General features: G+C 32.1%; 3 protein-coding genes across 7 annotated transcripts; 2 read left to right on the top strand and 1 right to left on the bottom strand.

Moving 5' to 3' along the window:
- The first annotated feature begins 2,429 nt into the window (after nt 1-2,429).
- LOC114400319 (putative glucose-6-phosphate 1-epimerase) lies at nt 2,430-6,787 on the top strand. Of its 4 annotated transcripts, none has more exons than XM_028362727.1 (10): nt 2,430-2,637; nt 2,859-2,976; nt 3,302-3,415; nt 3,586-3,660; nt 4,256-4,312; nt 4,392-4,546; nt 4,682-4,813; nt 5,015-5,117; nt 5,317-5,416; nt 5,756-6,787. In XM_028362727.1, exons 2-10 carry the CDS (start codon nt 2,899-2,901, stop codon nt 5,971-5,973), a joined length of 1,032 nt encoding a protein of 343 aa, XP_028218528.1. In that variant the 5' UTR covers nt 2,430-2,637; nt 2,859-2,898; the 3' UTR covers nt 5,974-6,787. The 4 variants fall into 4 exon arrangements, with proteins under 4 accessions (XP_028218528.1, XP_028218530.1, XP_028218529.1 ...); XM_028362728.1 differs by lacking the exon at nt 2,430-2,637 and adding an exon at nt 2,667-2,761; XM_028362729.1 differs by lacking the exon at nt 3,302-3,415 and having other exon boundaries at nt 2,441-2,637.
- Nucleotides 6,788-7,947: 1,160 nt separating this feature from the next.
- LOC114400318 (golgin candidate 6-like) lies at nt 7,948-16,132 on the bottom strand. The gene is made up of 20 exons (XM_028362725.1): nt 15,982-16,132; nt 15,779-15,835; nt 15,572-15,621; nt 15,035-15,162; nt 14,904-14,956; nt 14,005-14,151; nt 13,834-13,907; nt 13,675-13,744; nt 13,332-13,385; nt 13,134-13,229; nt 12,496-12,546; nt 12,342-12,428; nt 12,142-12,255; nt 11,985-12,056; nt 11,299-11,484; nt 11,019-11,122; nt 10,877-10,922; nt 10,703-10,768; nt 9,117-9,887; nt 7,948-8,689 (listed from the first exon to the last, which is right to left on the bottom strand). Exons 2-20 carry the CDS (start codon nt 15,806-15,808, stop codon nt 8,138-8,140), a joined length of 2,751 nt encoding a protein of 916 aa, XP_028218526.1. The 5' UTR covers nt 15,809-15,835; nt 15,982-16,132; the 3' UTR covers nt 7,948-8,137.
- A 2,565-nt stretch (nt 16,133-18,697) lies between these two features.
- On the top strand, nt 18,698-20,898 carry LOC114398431. Of its 2 annotated transcripts, none has more exons than XM_028360626.1 (2): nt 18,698-18,914; nt 19,413-20,898. In XM_028360626.1, exons 1-2 carry the CDS (start codon nt 18,855-18,857, stop codon nt 20,508-20,510), a joined length of 1,158 nt encoding a protein of 385 aa, XP_028216427.1. In that variant the 5' UTR covers nt 18,698-18,854; the 3' UTR covers nt 20,511-20,898. The 2 variants fall into 2 exon arrangements, with proteins under 2 accessions (XP_028216427.1, XP_028216426.1); XM_028360625.1 differs by having other exon boundaries at nt 19,410-20,898.
- The last annotated feature ends 3,316 nt before the right edge of the window (nt 20,899-24,214 follow it).

Raw genomic sequence — 24,214 nt, 5'->3', positions numbered from 1 at the left:
CCGCACCAAACAAAAACATTAAGAATATCTTTCACAAATATTGATAGATGATTGTTCCTTGGAGAATTTATGTTAGGTTTCTGAAAAGTCAGGCAAATTTGAGAATGTTACTACTATTAGAATAGATGAGTTTTTATAAAAAAAAAAATTAGAAAATTCCAATTGTTACTGCTGGATGTTCTTCGACTTCTCTTTTTCTCTGTTTTTTTTCCCTCTTGAATACAATGAAAAGGAGATATTTCTAACTATATGTTTTTTTATTTACAGGAGAATCAAATTCCGATAACAATAAATTTATAAAAATTCTTACACACTTTCAACCAATCAAATTAGATTCTTTGATATTTTGTACTTTATATTTATATTTATATAAAAACTGTTCAAAATTTTGAACGTCAATTTTTTAACTTTACATTATTTTTTGACAAATTAATTTTTTCATTATGGTTCTTTATATTTTTTGATTTTTTTAATTAAAAAATTGAGTCATTTTTCATTAATAGACTTACATTATTTTATCATATAATATTTTTTACAATATTCTTATAATATTTTATATATATATTTTTAGCACACCAATTGTATGAATTTGTATTATAATAATACAAAACTATTTGCTATGTATTGTATTTTGTCTATATCAAAGTGAATTTTTTTTATAGGCCAGTGATTTATTTGGTTCTTTATTTTATTTTTTGAGTTTAATTTGATTTTTATCTTTTAAAAAGTTTACTTTAATCTTTTATTAATTAAAATGTTCAAATTATTTCTTCCATTAGGGTAAACTTAACCCACCGTTAATAATATAAAAATATTGACCTCTAAAAACCATTACAAAAGGTAATTTTTTTTCTTTCTAAACTTGGAATGTATGACTTGAGAAAAAACAATGGTGGAAGATGCACAAAGACATAACAAAAAGAAAGTGGATGGTACGACATCAACATTAAAGATCATTTCCGACCTTTTAATAAAAATAAATGATTAAAATGAGTTTTTTAAAAGATAAAGTATAAAATTGAACAAAAAATAAAATAAAAGACCAAATATATCATATGGCATTTTTTATATTATCATGTTATTTATAATAAAATTGATGATTTTTGTATTAATTATTTTAAATTATATAAAAAAAATAATTTCTAATTGGGTGTAGTTATAAAAATCCTAACATTAGATTAAACTTTTTTTATTACATTATTCAGGCATTACTTTTTTCGTAGTATTTGAAGATATTTCTTTTTCAAACATGATGTCTATTTTTCTCCAAACAACGTGCAAGGATCAGCGTACAAGATGTTTTTGTTTCTCCAAACAACATATAACTGATATAAGGATCGATGTAAAGCAAAGGGTGCAAAAAACTTGCCAACAAAAATTGTTCATTTTGGTTTTGGCAATGCGTTTGAATAAGCTGGGTTTGGAGTTTTTCATTACATGAAATAAGCTGGAGTATGCATATATAGATCAATAGATGTGTTTGGATTGTACAGAGGGTCTATTTCAGTTAATCGAATGGAGTATGCGAGTTGTAATAAATCTTCGAATATTCTTAAAAAAGAAATATGTTTGGATTGAAGGCACAGACTAAGTGATTACTACAATCATAAAAAATGAAAACAGAACACAAAGTACACTATAGAAAAAACATTGGACACACATATGCAACATGATTCGACAGCTTATTCATGACTATGGAAACTCCAACAAAATATCCATTATTTCAAATAAAGATTATACAAATTTCTAAACAAACTTTAAAAAACTTCTATTATAATATATATCACTCTACAAAACCCAATAAAATTATAAAAATAATAGCGTTCTCTACAAAATCCTTTCACATATCTTTGGTGTGTCTTTTCTAATCTCAATACAAAGAGTGGTCTCCTTTAGAAATTGCCAGTACACATGCATATCGATAATGGTCACAACTATTTCCTAATGGATTTAGTAGTCATATCGCAAAATTACTCACTTAAATTAATGACTGAAAATTTGTAATCGACATTCCCAAGAATTTCTTTGATGTAGTAAAACTTATTATTTCACTCATTTGAGGATTCAACAATACATTCAATGCTTTGATTAGTAATTGAACAGTATACGAATAGAAATCTGCATAACACTAAAGCCCCACTGCACAGAAACATATATCAGCACCACTAATTTTAGTTTCAATATTGTTATCGATTTGATTTTGGTCAACTTTATGTAATTTGCACACCGTTCATATTATCATAGATTTCTTTTTATTACTATTATTATAACTTTAACATTAACATGGCAGAAATATTGGTCACGTGTACCAGGTGGACCAACCAGAACACAACATTTCAGATAGTTAACTCTTGAAAAAGACATATGGAACATAGAATCCGATGCCAGCGGTTGATTTCTGTTGGATATTCTCCAACTTCAACGTTAACCAGCCTCACTTTTTTGCTCCTTCACGGTTTCACATCTATAATAGCCTTATATATAACATACAAAATCTAACATGGACTCTTGAAGAAAGGCAGAGTTATTGCCATTGCCTCTGCCTCTTGCAACACCAAACTGATACACACTTAATAATATTATAGTAAAAATTAGCCACCAAAGTACACTAACCCCTTTTTTCATACAACTCAATAGGTAATTGCTTCTTTCTTACTATTCCTTATGCTTTCTTCTGCTTGAAAAATGAAAATCTCATCCATTTTTTTTATAAAGGGTCCTTTTGTGTTGCAAAAGGGTTCATGGTGATCGATCTTTTTATGTAATATAACTTTTTTTATGTGTATATGGTGTGGTGTTGTTATGGTGACTAGTGCAGATGAAAACTGAAATCTGTTTCTTGTTTTGGTTGCTTGCAGCTGGATTGGAGCAAGGTGAAAGTAAAATCATTTGCAACCAATGCCGTTGAACATATTTCAGGACAAAGATGGATTGCCACGGATTATATTGACTGAGCCAAAGGGTTCATCAGCTGAGGTTGGTTTCACCTTTTGTGTTTGTCAAGTCCTTTTTGTATGGAAAAATATTAATTGTTAGTTTTTTTATTAGTCAGATGGATCGAACTCGTGACCTTTTCCTCCTTTCCTTCTTTCTTAACCACCCAACCAACCTTACAACTCCTTCTCAAGTCCTTATGATATAAAGGGTCTTTTTGTGTTGGGAAAATGGGATTTCCTTGCAATATATTGTATGCTCATATTATGCTTTAAATTTGATGGGCTGGTTATAGATTGTCTAGCTTATTATCAACTTTAGATATAAGTTATAGAAGGTCTAAATTAGGAATACTTTTTTTTTGAAGGATTTTGAGAAAGTTTTTCATATTCTGGACTTCATTAATAATCTATGGCCATCTGAAGCAGTGAGTGCTAACATCTTATTAGATCTTCTGAGTACAGAATCTATGCTTAGGCAGGTGATACAAACCTTGTCATTTGAGTAAATTCTAAATTTTTGTATTCAACACTATTGGACCAACATGAATATAGTTTTAAAATAAAATCAGTCATGGTTTAACAATATAGATCTGATATGGAAATGGTAATTTCACATAACAGTTCTTATCTGATTGAAATATAATTTCAGGTTCTTCTTTATGGAGGGCAGATTATTTCTTGGAAGAATCATCGAAAGGAAGAACTTCTTTTTATGAGCAGTAAGGTAAAAAAATAGTAGAGTTTAATTTTCATGTAACGAGTAAACTGTAAGTTTTTTTATTGTCCACAAATTAGAAGGCGTCCACAATATAAATTTCAAAGTAATTATACAAAAAATTAACAAACTGAAGTTTTTTTATTGTCCACAAATTAGAAGGCGTCCACAATATAAATTTCAAAGTAATTATACAAAAAATTAATAATCTTACCGTCGATAACAATCTATCATAATTTGTCTTCAGATTAATTTTTACTGGATATTTTAATTTCCACAGTGGTGTTGTTCTATGCATAAGAAGCTTTCCATTTTGAAAGGCAATAGCTGCTGCAGGAATGTTAGCAATATGACGTAACATGTCTAGCTAATTAATTAACAGAATATATAACATGACCTTTCAAATTCTGTATTGATTTAAATTTTAAAAACATTCATAAGAAGCACTAATGCAAAATTAGTGCTTGAAGTTGAATTCATGTTCTCTATTTTATTGTCAACCTTGAATGATATTTGAAGATCAAATTTCTTTTAAATTTGTTTCATTTATTTGCGATAGTTTACATATAATTGATGTTATTTATGGGGATGTTTTACTGAACAGGCTAACAAGAAACAGCATAAAGCAATCAGAGGAGGAATATCAGCTTGCCTAGCACGGGTTAGTTTTATTTCATCTCACTGGTGGTGAAAACATATTTGACTTTTGTTGAACATTTTCAATGCAATTTCTATTTCAGTTTGGTGATCTCAGTTCACTTGAACAACATGGATTTGCAAGAAACAGGATGTGGTCATTGGATAGGGACCCTTCACCTCTTCCTCCCTTAGACAATCAGTCATCTGTGGATCTAATATTGAAGTCAACAGAAGTTGACTTAAAGACACCCTGTAGGTATATATGGATTCAAACTGTGTTTGCCTCTTTTTCCTTCTCCCTTTCTACATTTTTACTCATTAAAGATAAAGCACTGCTGAATGGAACCATCAAATGTCTAACTTGCCCGTATTTGTTTGGCTGCTTCTGCAGTTTTGAGTTCCGGCTTCGCATCTCTCTCAATGCTGGCAAGCTAATTTTGATTCCACGAGTCAGAAACACTGCTAACAAAGCGTTTTCTTTTTCCTTTACACTATGCAACTATTTATCTGTATCAGATATCAGGTGTGCATCTTAGATATAGATTAACTGCTTACTTTGTTTTAAGATGATGCCAAGAATGTTCCAAATCATCAATTCATCATTGCTGTTTTCTTGCATTTATTTTTGCACATTTATACAACCTATGGTCTATATGACTCAAACATACTAGTTTGAATTATCTTGCTTAAATATGTCTTTAAGAGAGGTTGAATGAATCTGCAGTGAAGTGCGTATTGAGGGATTGGAGACACTGGATTACTTTGACAATCTGTTGAACAGATCAAGGTTCACAGAGCAGGCAGATGCACTCACTTTTGATGGAGAGGTATAATTTGATTTTCTGGTCCTTTCATTCAATTGGTTGGAGGTGTCTCACAGGCTAAGAAAATTGACATCATAAGCACATAAGTGCACATAACCTATATATATTCTGATTGATTTTCGAGTGTATGAATATATATAATAGATACCAAATCAACTTTTTTTTCAAGTGTTCTCTAAGGACATTTGTGGTTACCTTGTAGATGGACAGAGTGTACTTGCATAGCCCAACTAAAATTGCCATCATAGACCATGAGAAAAAAAGAACTTTTGTACTCCAGAAGAAAGGAATGCCAGATGCAGGTTGTTATTAGTTATTAGTCAGAGAATAAAAATTTTGCATGGCATTGTATCTATTTGGCTCTTCTAATCTGAACAAGTCACTTTAGAGAGTAAAACAATCCTAATTTATTGATGAGAAAATCAACGACTGATATTTTAAAATATCCATGTTTTGTTATACAAGTGCACATAATATCAACTGTTCATTTCCTCATCAAAAACAAGGGGATTACTTACTTTAGTCTCTACAACGTGTTTTTCACTTTATAAGGGCCAGATCCAGCATTCAGATTTACATAAGTTTGTTAATTTAATCTACAATTGATGTCACTTATTGGTTTGGTGATAATGAGAGTGCAGTGGTATGGAATCCCTGGGGTAAGAAGGCCAAGGCTATCCCTGATTTGGGAGATGATGATTACAAGATCATGATGTGTGTGAATTCTGCAGCTATCGATACCCCTATTCTCTTGAAGCCCTCTGAAGAGTGGATGGGATATCAGGAACTCTCTACGGTTTCATCAAGCTATTGCAGTGGACAATTGGATCCTCGCAAGGTTCTTTATGGCTTTCATTGACCTAGTTGATGCAGTCAATGGAGATTTATGTGGTCTTTAGTATACATGCACTTGCTTGTCTACTTAGTAGGCTTACATTACCCTAAAGACAGAAATTAGCTGTGCATGAATGTGATGCTGATCATAATTCATAACATAACAAAGGCCTCAGCAATATATATGGACATCTATTTTTGCAACTTAACAATAATTGCTTGGTGTCATGCCAATTCTTACAATATTATCCATCAGGTTGAGAGTCAAGTTGCTTCGTTATTTTTGCAATGTGTCTGTGAAGTTCCAATGATATTCTTCTACATAGAAACAAGATTTTGTTATGAACATATCTTTATTGAGCAATGGCTCAGAGTGCAGTATTTGAGCTAGCTAGTATTTTATCTACTTAAAATCTTGAAAGTTGGAACAATTCTTGTAATGATCAGAAGAGCTTAAGCACAGAAAGACGCCAATTTTTTGTTTGAAATCCTTTTCAAGACAATCTTCCCCTAGATACATGTGGCTGTAGGCCATTACTATGCACAGAAGTTCACGATCAAACTTCTTGACTTCCTTGGCCATCACTGAATTTCAAGGAACATGGAACTTTTTCATTTTTTGGATCTTCATTTTTCGTTTGGAGAATCTATAAATTTTTAGGCCCTATGATCAAGAACATGTTATTGTATTGTATTGTATTACTTCATCTCCTTGTATACACTGATAAAATCTACTTGTTATATTATGGCCCGGGGATTATAGACGCAACGAGGGATTGGTTACTGGTTCCAATTGTGTTTTGAATTACTGGAGCTTAAGTTTTATTTTGTTAAATTTGCCTCTGAAACTATCCTCTGTTAAGTCCTCCTCTTTTTGTTGTTGATTTTGGTTTTTATTTTAGGATTCATTGTTCATTTTGGGATTGATCCAATCTTCAGGTTTGATTGTTCGTTCGTTTAGTAGCATAACAAAATTATAGAATTTTGATGAAGAAATATGGAAGAAATTTAGGAATTATTTTGAAATTGATCTCTTGGGTGCTGTTTTTGGTGAATGTGAATGCCCACTTAGTCCGAGTATATGAATGTTGTTTATGGCAACCATCTTGATTTTGCAACCTGGGAGTGGCACTTTGATTTTGAATTTCCTTTTTTATTTTGCATAAGATTTTAAAAAAATTAAAATGTGTTTTTCATTCTTATAAATATCTAAATGTTTGGATTCATTCATCTGAAATCTTGAAATGTTAAGTCATTATCACGTGACAATTAGAACTTGATATGTTGACACACACTCATATTGTTACGTAAGATCAGATCTTTTGAATTCAACTCCTAACCAAAATATCACACATTTACATTTTGTGAGGACGAAAAATATATTTTAGTCATTTTTAAAATCAAAGTTAAAATTAAAACTGATTTTGATTTTATAAAATTTCAAAATGAAAAACAAAAAATGACCCGAACGGAGCCTTAGCCTTTAGTGTTCCATCCATGCACTTCAACTTGTGACATTCTTGAACATTTTTAAATCTCGCTTCTAGTCGAAGATTTGACTTCATGTTCTAACAACGTTTATGTGTAGCCAATGGGATAAAGAATATAACTGAAAAAGATTTTGTTATGGGAGAGGAAGAAAGGTCATATCTTGAAAGCCTCACAAGGGATGCGACGGGCTTGCGGAGGACAAAGCGAAGTAACCATGGAAGGGTGCTTTGATGGTGAAAGTGCTGAGACATGATGGGCTATTATTAGTGGCCTTCAAATTGGGTGGTCTAGAGGTTTTAAATTGACTTGGTGTAGGAAAGATGCTCTTCTATAAATGAGAGTTTATTGTAAAGCGAGGAGTTTACTCCTGGAGTCATGTGTATAAAGAGGCAATTAAGGTGGCTGACTCTAGCAAAGTTTGGTCTTTCAATTGAAGGAGGGTAGGATTTTTTATGTGTGCCCACCCCTTTAGGTTTACACTACAAAAGAGAGAGAGAGAGAGAAAAAATAAAGAAAATGTAGAGATAATTTATTCACCCTGAATATTGCAAAATAAAATAAAACCAGCAACAGCTCCTCAAGGATCATAATTTAAAATCCAACCAAGGAATACAAGCACTGATCCATTCACCATAATTCGTGTTAGACTGTACAATTCAACATAAAATGTAAAAAGTGAGGTAGAGACAAAAAATCTATTATTCATCATCTTCCTCATCTTCACCATCTTCAGCAGCCCCAGCATCATCACCAATGCCTTCAAGCAGTATGTCAACATCCTCTCCCAACTCCAACAATCTAGCACTAAGTCTTTCTACCTTGCTTTGTTCTTGCCCAAGGCAAACAAGCAGATCATTCAGCTCACCCTCACTCTCCTTCTGTGCTTCTTCCCTTGCTTCAGCTTTTATTGCATCCACATCTGGGAATGTTGAGTGCCCTTCTCTCTTCAGTGCTTTCACCTCATTCTCCAGTAGCAAGTTAGATTGCTCCAGACTATTGTAGGCATCAGACAGACTCCTTAGATCAGCTTCTGTCTTTCCAGCTAAATTCCGATACATTATCGCCTCAGATTCAACTTTAGCCTTTTCTGCCTTAAGCATCTCCAATCTTTGAGATGCTTCTTGGAGATCTCTATGCAGTGTCTCAATTGGGACTCTATCTGAGCCCCCACTCACTCTTTGCTCAGGCTGCAAAGTACTACCTGTCTTAGCCAGGTCCTCAGCCATAGAAGCATTTCGAAGAACAAGATCCTGAAATGATGACAAGAAAAATCACCAAATTAGATAGATATATCATGACAAGTGCACAGCCACCTGCCTCCTACATACTTCCTATTGTAATGAAATCTCACTTACATTCATGAGATGAGCACGCCATAGTAATAATTATTAACATACTAAGGTATTATTAGTCCATAATGGATTAATGTGAAAACCATCAGAAACAAACCTTACTTACCGAACAAATTGAAGATGTAAGCAGACAATAGTATATACTAGTAAACACATAACAAGAATATTTTTGGTAATATTATCATGTGCATATGATTTAAAACTAATTCCAGAATCTCACTTTAAGCAAATGGAATTTGAAGGTTTATTTTAGTACATTCAACAGCACCTTCCTAATTACAGTCAGTCAGGTAGAGTACCTAAAAGGAACAGATTCAAGACTCACCTGTATCTCAGAGCACTGTTTCTCAACAAAAACCTTCAGCCGCTTTATATACTCAGCATCACTTTCACCACTCCTCTGCTCTAATTCTGCTGGCACTACTGCCACCTTCATTTTTGGACGGCTATAAACCTCCACAATCTGTTCTCTAATATCTGCCTCTAGACTTTTGACAAGGTTCATGAAGTTAGAATCCAAGATTGAAGATAGAATTGGATGGTCCAGATTTTTCTTTTCTGACAAATCATTCCCATCTACATCTTCTATATCTGCCATGCTAGCTGCTGAAGATCTAGCGAATGATCTGTGGGTCAGGGATGACTCCAAACTAGAAAAAATGGAACTTTTCTGCATCTCATCAAATTTTAAAAAGTATGAACTAAGCCCAATTTTCTGACTTATTGTGTCAACAATGGCAAATGCATCTTTTCCACGGTCAGTGGATTTGTTATAGATCACACATTCACCCAAGACAACTGCCGCAAAACCCCTTATACACACTGTTTCAGAAGAATTTGATACCAGCTCAAGAAGATAAGTAAGGTGGGGGCGAGCATCTAGGAAGCAGTGCACTGCACTGGGGCAATCTGCTAGCCAGGTAATCAGTAATTTCAAGATAATGGCCTGAACATAAGAGTTTCCTGATGTACTAGACTTTCCATCATGGAATTTCATGGAAGAAGCAACAGCCAAATATTTCACCATTCGATGCATTAGTGGCTCTGGAGCTCCTAAAGATTGCATGGGTGCTGCCTCAATTTCAATTCTTAAAACCTGCAACTTCTCTCGTAAGATTTCTCTGAACTTTCCTTTTTAATCTAACTGTTCATACATATATTCAGAAGTGTGGAAAAACAACATCTAGTGCAAAGAAAAATGGGCAGAGGGAGCAGTAATTATGAACTTATAGGCCATGCCACAAACTTCTAAATGACACATCTTACATGCATAAAGTGCATTTACAAATTGAATGAATGTATTCCACGATCTTCCTATTAGCTATATGGCAAAGAATAAAAACTGTTAAATCCTCAATTTTTAACAAGATTGAATGTCAAATAGATCATCAAATTTGAATGCATATTATTTAGTTTATCTGTATATAATTCTTTTTATCTTTTTAGTCATCCTATCTTGTAGTATATAATGATCATTTTTCTCTTTAAATTTAATCCTGAATGCAGAATAATTTATCAACAGCAATATTTAAAATAATTTTAAAAAAAGTTCCTTAGAACTAGGAAGTGGAGGCAAGAGCAGGGTCTTTGTGGTTTAGATAATTTCTCCTCCTCTCTTTTCACTTTAGAGTAAAAGCAATAATTTGGGGGTTTCGGGGAAGAAGAAATTGGATACCAAATACCCATGTGGTAATTTGCCTTTCTAAGTTATATATTTATAGTATATCCATAGATTATAATTTTCATGTTATGATTGAGTACATCAATTCTTTTATGAATTTTTTTAGTTATAAAACTAAAATTATTTATGCATAAAGATTAAACACAATGGACTCTGGAGTCCTTAACTCTGCCAAAACAGATAGTAGAATAAAGCTCAAAATACAATGAAATGGGGAAACATTGGCATACCCTTTCCTTGCATTGGAGATGGTCCTTCAACATATGAGATAGAACACTAGCAGCTCTGCAACAAGTCTACATTTTTAACAAAATGTTAATCATATAATTCTCACATGGTAAGATGTCATGAAAGTTGCCTTCCACTGTACAGGTTAAAAGATCAAATAGATAGATATCACATACCTCAAGATCACCATTTTCACCCAAAGTAAGACTGTGTAATAGCATGCTGAAAAAGAAACAGTTAACAATCTTTAAGCTGATTGAAGATAGCATATTATCAAAAGACAAGGGCAGTCATTAAAGCACCACCAACAAAACAAACCTGCCAAAAGACATATTGACATCCTCCTCGAGGAATGCATGATTCATGGAATATGGCTGTGGAATTAGCGTAGACGCCAGCATTGATTGGCCATCAGCATTTTTCTGTTTTAGACAAGGTTAATCAAGAGGGGGGTAGCAGAAATTAAATGTATGTAGTAAAAACTGAAAACCATAAACAAACACCAATCAAAATTTATTAACTCTTAAATTATGTTAATATATATGGTGACAAGGAATTATTTAAGCAATAAATCGAGAAAGAAGTATGCATAACCAACCTCACAAAAGCTTTTGAAAATATAATCAGCAGCAATGAACTCTTGCATGCTAGAAGTTCTCAAAAGGATTCTAAGTATAGAGTTCAGAGCAGGTTCAACGTGTGGCTCCTCTCCAAGAACTTTGCTAGCAAGAAGATCACGATTCTTTGAATCTCCAGCAATCAAATCACCAATGCATCGCATTGCCTAACAAAGATTGAATTTAACAGTATAAAACTGAGCACCCTTTTGTGCTTCTTCGCAACAGAAAATTTTCTCACAAACTAAGCATTTCAGAACAAAAAATAAAAATCAATGCTACAAGAAAAATGAAAATGGAACTACTACTATAATAAAAAAGAAAATGCTTTTTGAAATGTATGTGAATCAAAAGTGAGGTGGATGCATGGACAATTTCATAACTGATGCATCGACAACATGACTAGTTTTTTAATTAATTTTACCACAAAAAAGCATCTTGAACAACAATTACTATCGCCCAAATACAAGCATATCACTTTCTCATTACTTAGAATGGAGCAACAATACACAACCATATCCTGATGCACAAGTAATCTATGAAAGATAATGCCAGCAAGAAAATACCAGTTTGTGTTTGTGTGTGTGTGTGTGAAATTTTAATACAGATTTTTAAGTTGGAGATAATACATCAAAGCATGGTATGTGAGAGAAGGAAGTTATCTTACCGCACAGCGAACAGGAACAGGTACCCATTGGCTTTCAACCCCTAATATTAACAAATGGTCCAATATCTTTTTCTACAACCAAATCCAAAAAACAGAAGGATAAGATCACCAGATTGCTGTTTTATGCAAGCATCATAAGACTAAGTTGACAACAAACCTGAACCAGAGTAGTCTTATTTGTCTGTTTATTCATATCTTTCCCAGGATCAGACTCAGAACCTCCCTTTAGTAACAATTTAATGGTTTCTAATGCACTGAGTAGATTGATTGTCTACTGGCATGGATAACAAAGAGTTAGCTATAAGGGTTCACTTCACTAATAGCATAAACTAAAGTGAAAAATTGAATGAATCTAACCTTTTGTTGATTAAAAGTGAAACTACTTCCTCTCAGCTTCAAAATCAATATCAATGAGTCAAGTCCTACAGTCTCTCTTAGTAGTACCTGAACCATAAAGAGTTGAAATCAGCACCAGGTTTAGAACTGAATAAACCCAACAGAATCAACAAACCTGATTGGATGCATTGCTACGAAGCAAATTGTTCAACAGTTCAAGGCAGTCCTGCACAGCAACCTAAGAATTAGTATCTAGACCAAAAGCTATACAAAGCTTAATCATGCTCAAAATATAATTACATGAATAAGATTTAGATACGAAATCTTTGGTCAACAATAAAAAAACAATTTTCAATGCCTTGTACAAACAACAAAGGATGACAAATAATACATATTTGATTACTCTTGATTTCTGCATCTTTTGTTTTTGTTTTTTCTGTTTTGATTTATCATCATACCTAAATCAGAAGATGTGATCAGGTAATGGAACCAAAAAAAAAAAAGTCCATAAACAACATGTTTTTGGACATAGTGGTTTTCAAACACTATTAGCCCAAAATTATTAGAAACAGGAGCATGTATCCTTTTTGTAGGTATTTAAAAAAAAGCATTTTATCAAAAGAAAATATATATATATATATATATATATATATATATATATATATATATATATACATATATATATAAGTATAAACATAGGTAGCTTTAAATTTGCAGGCTCCAAGTAGACCATAATCATGCATTAATATCATACATCATGTAGCTCATAAAGCAAGTTAAATAAAGTACTGTCATAGAGTAACCATTTATCACCTGTACCACAACACCACCATCTGAATTTCCCTCCTCTCTTATGATACTGAAAATCTTCTCAAATGCACCTTCAAAGACGACAATTTTTTGAATCTCCTATAATCATTAAATTTATTTAGATAACAAACATTTACTGCTAAAGAAAATTTTAAAAGGAAAAAAATGTCAAGTGCAGTACTATTAGAGCAAAAAAGTTACCTCAGCTTCACGGGTCAGATGAGTAAGAAGCAATAATGCCTCATTCCTTATTACCTGGAAGGTAAACCTTGATCATTTTCCCAGTATAAACAACAGTCAAGCATCAATATTCTCAAAAAGAAATAGCATATTCAGGGTTTCTTTTAAAAAAGAGGATTAATGAACAAAACTTACCAGAAGATTTCCAACAGTAAATATTGAGAATTTAAAGGATCAGATTGCACCCCCAAATTATTATAAGTGAATATGTTAAAAAGCTATATCTTGTTTAGACATGTCAAAAAATCAACAATAAAGTTTGGAAAGGTTATTGAAATGATTACAGAGCATTGAAGTCTTGTACCTCACGATCCATAAGCATGTCCATTAGTCGAGTTATACCACGAGGGATAGTCAATATTGCTTCCTGTAACCTGAAGAGGAAGTCAGTAAGGGGGCAGTTCAAGCTAGATTATTTAACAACTTTGGAATTAAACAAAAATGGAAGCTATAAATCCAATACCTCTGTGGAGAATTGGTGAGAAGGGCAGTCAATAGTTGCAGAGTATAATATCGTACATAGAAATCATCCTCTTCCTGTCGATGTACACCCCCAAAGCAAAAATGACTAAGAAAATATTACAATTGATATAATTGAGAATAGATTCCTTGATTTTAATAAAGAAATTCTTACCAACAAACTTAGGAGAAGAGAGATACAATCTGCTTCTCTAGAAAGTAAATCAGTGTTCATCAAAGCTGGATGAACTTCATTACTTGCCCCTTTTGAATGATTAATAGGAGTCAATGCACTTACAAGTGTTTCCAGGACACCACGAACCTGTAGGGATGTACTTTCCAATAAACACACTGTTGGAACTTGGTATCTTAAAAGAAAATGTTACAAATATAGGGGGTGGGGGGGAATCCCTTTAAAAAATGAAGAACAGACAGAGAAACAAGGAACGGTAGCAACTGGCAAGACTGTAATACCGAACAGTTTTAATTCAATAACCACAATCAAGAACCTTCACGATCTAACTAAACCTGGGTCCATCAATAAATGAGATTAGCACAGCCAGCACATGATACCCCAACACAGTAAGTTGACTATTGGAGTACTGCATTGGCAATAAAAAATATCTTCAAATATGAAAAATCCTAACAAAAACCCATAAAGACCAGAGCTGAAGATAAAATCATAGAACTCTTGTACGGCTGAGTAAAATAAATTTCAGAACATTGATTCATATAGAAGTGTACACAATTAAGTTAACTGAAGAAGCTCTATGCTAAACCCACTAACCCAGAATGGGTGATGAAATTCTTTTACAAATGTTAATGTAAACTTCGACCATAATACCAAATTAACAATTTGGTAAATAAAAAGATAGTCCTGATGTAAGACTTTATGAATTTAATAATTAAACTGTTGAATAACACGCTCACACTTTCACTTTTAAGGTGTTTTTTTTCCTTTTCTTAATGTCTTCTTCACAAAAATGAACTTCATGATCTGGAACCTTTAGTACCAAAAAGAAAACAACAAAAACAATTAGACAGTAGACAGGACAGCGAAGAGAGTTTTGTCACCATCTCAACATCATCACGTTCTTCCTTCAAGACACTTAGCATTATAGGAAAGCCTGCAAAGACGTATCAAACATATTAAATCAAACAAGAGGAAAAAAAACACTAAGACTGTTTTGAGATATGGGACATACCCATTGCCCCAAATGCTAACTGGAAAGCTTGACTTTCTGAGACAACAGCCTGAAGCTCAGTAATAGCATTTCTCCTGTCCTCTGGTAGTTTACCATTGCTTATCCGGTCAAGCAAGCGCTCAACATATCTATTCAAACAATACAAAGAGAATAAATATGACACTAAGTATTAGGCGCTCCACCAGAAAGGATTATGCAGCAGTACATGTTCCTTATATTAATAAATAATCACTTTGAAAACGCAGTGAATGGAAAACTTCCATAATATTCAGTTAAATAACTATATCAAGAATGCCATTAGAAAAAGGCTTTTACAAAAGGAGAACAAACATTCTTCAGGACCCATTACTCTACAGCCGAAGTCAGTAACTAGCAAGAAAAAGGAACCAATCAACCAACAAAACACAACGCTTGTAGAAAATCTCCAATTACATTTATTCAAGGTCACATGGGATTCTATGAAAGAGACATGATGGCAGAGCTGTGTAAAACATAGCAAAAGAATTTTAAGAACATTAAAAAAAATTAACATTTTACCTATCTTCATTTGAGGAATTCTCGTTGCCAACAAGAAGCCCAACAACCCCCTGCACAATAATTGGTAAAAATTCATTAATTTGTAAACAAAGATAAATTCTCCATAAGCTCGGGTTGCTCACTGTCATTATTATCTCGAACTAGAAATTTCACAAAAGTAATTTGAAAAGACTACTACTACTACTACTCAGGATCAAATTATTATACCTTATAACCAGACATCAAATCCATCTTCATAGATCACAGAATGAATGTCTCAGAATCCTTGAAAACGAAATAAAAAATAAAAAATAAAATCAAAAAGCAACAAATCTAATTCAATTCGCAATGATCATAAACGAAATATAACTCCAACATTGAGGATTCAGAACCCTAAAGTGATAGTGAGAGATGAATAGAAAAAAATGTACCGAAGCTAAGAAATTTGATGATTTCTTTCTTCGACAGCAATTCAATTTCAAAGCCACGGACACTTGCAGTCGCAAATACAGATTTCTTTATTTATTATTTTTGAGTCCATTAATGGTTTGGATTTCATTTTGGGCTGTTTCTGGAAAATAAACCCATGGGCTAGCTATCACCTGCCAATGAAGTTCTAAAATTTTTTCTTGCATCACTTTTTTGGGTCCACCAAAATGAAGAGTACTAGTAGTAAATTACACTTTTGCCTAACACATACACTACTATGGAATTATTATATAGCAAGTATTATATAGGAATTCTAGTTCTAGTGATTATAGACTATCTTTATATAATAATATAAATAAAATAAAAAAGCAAAATAATAATATATATGAGGTACAAATAGTAAATCGAGGTACTCATTTTTATGATAAAACTTTCTTTCCATTTTTTTAGTCTGGTAGGCTTGGTATTTCAGGCCATTACAATGGCTTTTTTATTTTCTTTTCATGTTCAAAAAAATAAGATTTTTTTAGATAAAGAAAACAAAGTCAAATTCTGATATTTTGATTAAAATTTATTAAAAAAATATAAAACTGATAAAAGAAACTCATTATATAAGAGGTGAAACTCACTAAAATTTAATATTTCTAACAAATTTCAACTAATAGTAGAGATGATTTTTAAAAGAGTGTTTTAATAAAAATAATAATATTTTTTATCTTAATCCTCTCGTTCATTAGAAAAAAGAGATTCCAATTAATCTGAAATTTAATCGAAAGATAAATAAAATTTGACAAAAAATCATTAATACTCAGACAATAATCTATTTTCTGATCATTTCATTAAATAATAACAACATTGTAAACATGCATTCCAAAAATTCATTTCCAATAAAAAATAAATAAAATATTGGAAGCACAATGATGTGGTATATCTTATAGTAGCATATATGAAAATCCATTGAAAATAAAAGAGTCACGTTAAGACATACTCGAAATCACGTTAAAAACGTAAAAAATTATATCCAAAATATAGAACCAAATTGGTATATATAATCGTAGGAAAACCTTGTATCTCTCTTGGGTTGGGTGGTTTACTATAATAATGCCAAATTGATGCTTCTTCGGCACTTACAAGTTTATTTGATGAAAGAAAAAATGTTAACTTGTTCGAGCAAAGATCCGAATTTATGGTTGGATCCTTCTCTTGTGGTGCTGAATGGTGATGTTAATATGTTATCTCTTCCCAACAGAGCACGTGGCCAACATGTAACAAGGTAGAGATTTTTTGTAGACTAAATTAAGGGACTTTTCATGTAAAAAAGACTATGTGTGTGTGATTTCTTCTTCTTCTTTTCATTTCCAATCCATGTATATTTTAAGTTATTCAGAGAAGGAAAAACTTTGTTAGTTTATTATGTTATAATTTGATAAATTTAGACAATAATACACTTTCCAATAATTTTGCATGAGTTATAGATCAAGGAGAAAAGGCAAAGACATATTTACCGCAGCTAGTGGAATTGCCAAAGGACAAAAAAAGCTCGTGGTGGATCAAAATTAAAGTGTGCACATATTTTATTTTACCGTTTATTTATGATATATTAAAATTTCTTCTCCTCTCTTCAACTAATCTAAATGAGAAGCTTTTCAATGGTTAAAAAAGCATAAAAAGGGAAAGCTGTTCCAACTCCAAGTGTTGGAATTTACAAGGGAAAGGAATGTTAAGTTTGGCTTTTGAGTTTAATAAAGTCATATCACTTTGCGAATCTATAAGCAATTTACCATTATTTTTTACTTAAGAAAGGAAGACATACAGTTAAACATTGGGGACTACAAGAAGAAGCATAAAAATAGAACAATAATGACAAAGTCAATGCCATTTTTTAGGTACATAGAATAGGTGAAGGAGAGAGAAAGATAGAGAAAATAATACTTTTTTCATATACTTATATTAAATTTCCTTCCTCTAATTGTTTGAAGATGCAAAAATATTATATTTACTTTTTTTCATAAATATTATATAAGTAAGTTTAATAACCAGACAATCGTACATTAAGATTGAAAATTAATTAATAATCATATAATAACCTAAAAAAATCAAGTGAATAACTTATTTTTAATTTTAACCATTTAAATATAATCTAAAACTCTATATTGTTAATTTCGCATTTCACAGTAACCTTCGTAAGTAAGGAAATAGGATTTCCAAAGTAAAATCATTACTTGCTACTTTTACCTTACTTTTTTTTCTCCTTCCTCCAATTCATGGAATGGAAGGGTAAAAAATAAATAAATACGGTTATAAAAAAAATGAAGTGAAAAATAAATAAAAAGAACAAAACCGCAATGGAAATCATCCAATGATTTTTCTTACCGAAAAAAATATTAATCATTAATATGTTAATTTTTGTTAGTAAGGTACTCAACTTATAATTTATTCTTCTTTTTCTCCTACTTTTACCATCTTATTAATCTTACATCTCTAATGATCCAATAGGTGTAATAATATATGTTGAATTCGTGGAATCGAACCTGTAATAGATTTTCGCATAAAAGGCTTTTGGAAAGAGGCAATAAACAAATTTGACTAAGATCAGACAAACCAAAACTTGTGGGATATCTTGGTATCAGTGGAACACTAATTACACTAGTACCAAATAAAAAAAAAACGGCAATGGAAATATATATATGTATATATAAAAAAAGAGAGAGAGAGAGAGAAAAACAAAACGGCTTTAAATACAATTGATGTTATAGTACGGTGTGTTGAGGCTTGGCTCAGAGTCACAGAAAAAGAACATACTCCAGCCACGAACACAGTGCACTATAGTCTATAGCTTCACCTTTTTGTTGTTGTTGTTGTTGTTTCATTCACCATGTCTACTATGTCTGAAGGGTATTATAATTCCAAGAAGAGTGGTGATATATATGGCCAGGTACTTGTACTTTCTGTCGATCAAAAAATAAACTTTCAATTAATCCTCACTTCAGGTTCTGTTCTGTTCTGTTGTCAATGCTAAAATGGAAACTTCAAATTATAAATCCCATTTTTTATATCAATAAAATTTTAGTCTTATGTTTATTCTTTCTGAATCCCAACTTTATTGTTTTTGTTACTTTCAACTTTTCTCAGTTTATTCCTCCTTACTTCCCATATATGTGTATCAGATTTTGATTTTGAATGACTCTTTTGAACCACTTAAGTTTCAAGTGTAGGTTTTCTATCTAGCATGTGAATTATGGATTCAGTTCAACTTTGAATGTTTGGTTCTTTCACCCTTTGCAAACCCCCTACCTATATTTGTCCCTTCATTAATTGGTTTACCTTTACTCAGGAAACTATGAATTTGGATTTTGGAAACTAAAATTTTTGTGGATTTTCTCCAACTCATATGTTCTGACTCTTAAGAGTGGTTTTGTTTTCTATGCAGCAGGGAACTCGCGCAGCATTGAGCATGTCAAGGCTTCGTTGCATTCTGCGAGGGTTGAATTTCAAGACCTATATGTTTTTGTTTCTTGTTGTTCCAATGGGAATCTTCAGTCTGTATTTTCATGGGCTGAAAATCTCATACTTTCTGAGACCCCTGTGGGAATCTCCTCCAAAGCCCTTCCATGAAATCCCTCATTATTATCATGAGAATGTGTCAATGGAGACCTTGTGCAGACTTCATGGTTGGAGAATTCGCGAATCGCCAAGACGAGTCTTTGATGCTGTCTTGTTTAGCAATGAAGTTGACATCCTCACCATTCGCTGGAAAGAAATGTATCCATATGTGACACATTATGTGATACTCGAATCAAACTCAACATTTACAGGATTGCCCAAACCGTCGATTTTCGCAAGCAATAGGGACAATTTTAGGTTTGTTGAGTCTCGGTTAACGTATGGGATGATTGGAGGAAGATTTAAGAAAGGCGAGAATCCTTTTGTTGAAGAGGCATACCAAAGAGTAGCCTTGGACCGGCTTTTAAAGATAGCAGGAATAGAAGATGACGATCTCTTGATAATGTCTGATGTTGATGAGATTCCTAGTGCTCACACAATTAACCTCTTGAGGTGGTGCAATGGTATCCCTCCTGTTCTTCACCTTCAAATGAGGAATTACTTGTACTCGTTCGAGTTCTTTCTAGACAACCAAAGTTGGAGAGCGTCAATACATAGATACCAGACTGGCAAGACATGTTATGCACACTATAGGCAGGCTGATGTCTTGTTGGCAGATGCTGGATGGCATTGTAGCTTCTGTTTCCGCCGTATAAGTGAATTCGTATTCAAGATGAAAGCTTACAGCCATAACGATCGGGTGAGGTTCGCGCATTACTTGAACTGTAACAGGATTCAGGATGTGATATGCAAAGGGGATGACCTATTTGACATGCTCCCTGAAGAGTACACATTTAAGGATATTATTGGGAAGTTGGGACCTATTCCTCATTCTTATTCAGCGGTTCATCTTCCATCATATTTGTTGAATAATGCAGAGAAATACAAGTTCTTGTTGCCTGGTAACTGCAGAAGAGAAAGTGGCTGAGCTTTTTAGAATTTGAAATCTACTGATATTGTGTACTATAACACCAAAAGGAAAAGTATTGAATGACTTATAACTGTGGGGTGCTCATGGGACAACACACCTTTATACCAAGCAAATGCAGGCCTTTCTTGACATAGTGATTCGCAAATGGTTGTTGTGAGGGAAATAGTGTTACAGTTTTTTCAAGCTTTTGTAGCTTATCTTAAGATATGCATAAAGCTAGCCCTACTTGTTTAATATAGTAGCAAGACATTCCCAATCTTTTCTCATGGGAATTTGGATTTCTTAGAATGGGTTATATACACATATTCTAACCACTTAGGTTGTCAAAATGACTCATATCTAGTTTAAATTACTTCTATAGTTCAATTTTGATTGATTTCCCCCAGTGTGTGTTTTCTCCTATAGTGCACCTTGTTTTTTTCTTTTTCTTCTAATTTCTAATGATACCAAGTGATGTAGTGGTAAGTTTAACCCCCTTAATTCTGCATCTAAATTCAATTGAATAATTGATAAAACCATCAACAGAGCAAGATATGTGCTTCACCTTAGAATCGGCCATGATGATGATTTTATTCAAGGTTGGCTGCTTTTGCATTCTGTTTTTGTCCAACTCTTATTATGCACACAAAGTCATCCATCAACAAGGTATCAAACCTTTTCGGTAGATTATATTTTTGTGGCTAAATTATGTCAATGACTCTTGTATAGTGAGTGGACTTCATTAACTTGGATGAGCTGTGCCAATGGTTGGATCTTATCTGTGGAAATTGACGTTTAATTTTTGTTCATTTTCAAAGATTTGGAGGAAGTAGTCCGAGTCCCTACCACCTAAGACTTAAGAAGATCACGTATTCAAATTAGATGCCCACTAAGTAGTGTTTTCAACTGTCAAAATCATTGTGTGTTTGACTCTTCAATGTCTTCCTCAGCATGATTTATAATTGAGGTTAAGTAACTTCCGGGTTAATTTGTATGCATTTTGATTATAGTAAGTTTATAACCTCAGGAGTCTCACAAGAAATTAATACAGTATATTTTAATTTTTATCGAAAATTTTGATTGATGATGACTCTGAATCTGAGAAATTATTTATGAAATTCAAACTCAATTCCACCATGTTATATGAATATTGCCCCCATTTTTTAGTACCATGAAGAAAATAAAATATCATGATTAAATTTAAATAGTGAAATCTAAAAGTAATTATTTTCTGATTTTCCACCGCTTCACCCCTTGCATAATTTTTTTTACTCACCTTTATTTTTTGTATTGTCTCTATCCATGAATCAATACCATTTCATAAATCCATCCTTCATAGAAGAAAACTCTATCCTTCTTTGTTCATCCTCATTTTATTATAATTTCGGGGCACGAGTGGATACCCTCCAGGCTACATGTTTGGAAATACTTGTTTCTGACATAAAGGTGCTTAAAAATTGAAAAACAAAAAAGGCATCTATGTGTATCTGACATGATTTTCATTAGGTGAAAATTATGCTGAATGAGTCAATTGTCTTCTATGATTGTATGCGTGGACCATTACAGTGTTCTTTGCTAGATGATGAGAGTGCCTTGCATTGCAGACCTCTACAATTTTCTTTTCTTATTCTTAGCAAATTCTGTGGAAGAGAATTATTTGTTAAAGAATATCTGAATTGTATTTTTATGCGATCTTTTTCAAAGTCATAATTCTTTTATTTTTTTTAACATTATAATGTGGTAGAGAATTATTTTAAAGAATATCTTAATTGTAATTTTATGCGATCATTGTTTTTCAAAGTCATAAGTTCTTTTATTTTTAATATTATATAAAAAAAATTAGTCTCTCTTTTATTTTTTATTGAAAATTCTTAAATTTTCATTTTCCATCCAAGCATTTTAAAATTTATGGATTTGAAATATGAAAAGATTTTAAATTTTTAGTATTTAGAAATTAGGGATTTAGTGAAAACTTGATAATAAAAAATGGAAGGATTTTGTAAAATGCTATGAGATTATGTTTTTAAATAAAATTTGAGGTTTTAATTAGTAAATTTTGAATAAAAATTTAAATTTTTCACTCATTTTAACTTGTAGAACTTTTGTAAAGAAAAAAGATAACATAAGAATTTTAAGTAAAAACTTAAAAAATACTAAATTAATTTAATTTTAAAAATAAAAAATAAAGTTTCTAAAAAACTTATAAAACCAAAATTATAAGTCATATAAATTAAATTTAAATGGAGTAGGAATACAGTTAAGTCAAACATCTTTATGTGCTACTATCTCTTTGGTAAGCATACCAAATTGTTCAAGTTGTAAAATAGAAAAGTCATGTATCATTTTCCTAGAAACTTATGCAATATTAATATTTTTCAAGTAAATATCAACTTAAGCTAACAAATATTACAAGAAAGCAATAAAAATAATAACTTTAGTCGATTTTGTAAAGATTAAATCAGAACAAGTGCATAATCAAGGTTAAAATGATCTTTTTGTGGCTTTATAATAAAAACAAAGCTGGAAATAAAAGATTTAGCCGATAACAAAGGTATTACTTAAAATCAGTTAGTAAATGTTTTCTTAGTTCTAATCCCTTAGATGAAAAGAGTTTTAGTTTCTTTATTTAATGTCGATCCCTCAACAACTTAAGAAATGAACTAGTTTTAAGCTTAGGGACACAAGATAACCAATAAATTAAGCTTCATTCCTAGACCACCACATCATTGAGTATTTTGTTTCAATTCTAGACAATGAAGGCATTTTCCAACAACAATCATTTTCTAAAATCATGTCATGGTTGATCATTTCACAACACAAATAATCAAATATATATATATATATATATATATATATATATATATATATGTTTACATTTAATCCCAACAAGGTGGAAGAGAAATGGACAGGAGGATCCAAGGGAAGAACTTCTCTCCAAAGGAATAGGGGGAACTTCAAGCCTCCGTACAAGAGAAAAAAATGAAGAGAGATAATGTATACTAAACAAACATCCACTTTAAATACATCAGAAAATTTCCATTTTTGGCAACAATTTTTGCTTAGTCATAAACTATAGCTTAGACAAAGTATATAGATCTCAAATGAACACAACAGAACTCTTGCTCAGCCACGAGTTCTTGCATAGCCAGGCTTGAATCTTTTGCTCTCTCTCTGAATTTTAGTTCAGCCTGAAATTCTAGCTTAGCAATCGTCTTTAACGCATTTCCTTGCGCACTTCAAGCTTTTGCTCCAAATATTGTTTTCAATTTCAACCTCCATTTTTACAAGAAGAGATTAGAAATACTAAGATACAAAATAAAATAGCTAACTAAAAAGTTAAAACTTTATACAATTAGATTAATTTGAGTTTAACAACACTCCAATTAAGAAGAAAAATGAGAAAAATGCCTCTAAATTCATTCACAAATTAAGTATCTTAAGCAATTATCATGGGTTATGCTCGGAAAACTTTTCTAGAACATACCAGGTTATAAGTTTAGCTGGACTTCATTACATGGCTTTATATAAAGAAAAATGTTTCTTAGAAAATCCTTGAATTGTATACACCTTGAAAAAGGAAGAGAGAAATAAAAGGTAAATGATTGATTTGATCATAATGATATAATATGATAAGAAAAAAAAATGTTGATTGAATGTTTAAAACTTTTAATCCTGCCTAGGTTAGCTTTGCTATTCTTAGCCGGTCTCAAGCCCGGATAAAA

The sequence above is a fragment of the Glycine soja genome, chromosome 19, assembly GCF_004193775.1.
Source record: "Glycine soja cultivar W05 chromosome 19, ASM419377v2, whole genome shotgun sequence".
Taxonomy (NCBI): domain Eukaryota; kingdom Viridiplantae; phylum Streptophyta; class Magnoliopsida; order Fabales; family Fabaceae; genus Glycine; species Glycine soja.
The sequence above is the reverse complement of the archived record's forward strand: the minus strand, read 5'-3'. Positions and strand labels throughout refer to the sequence as shown.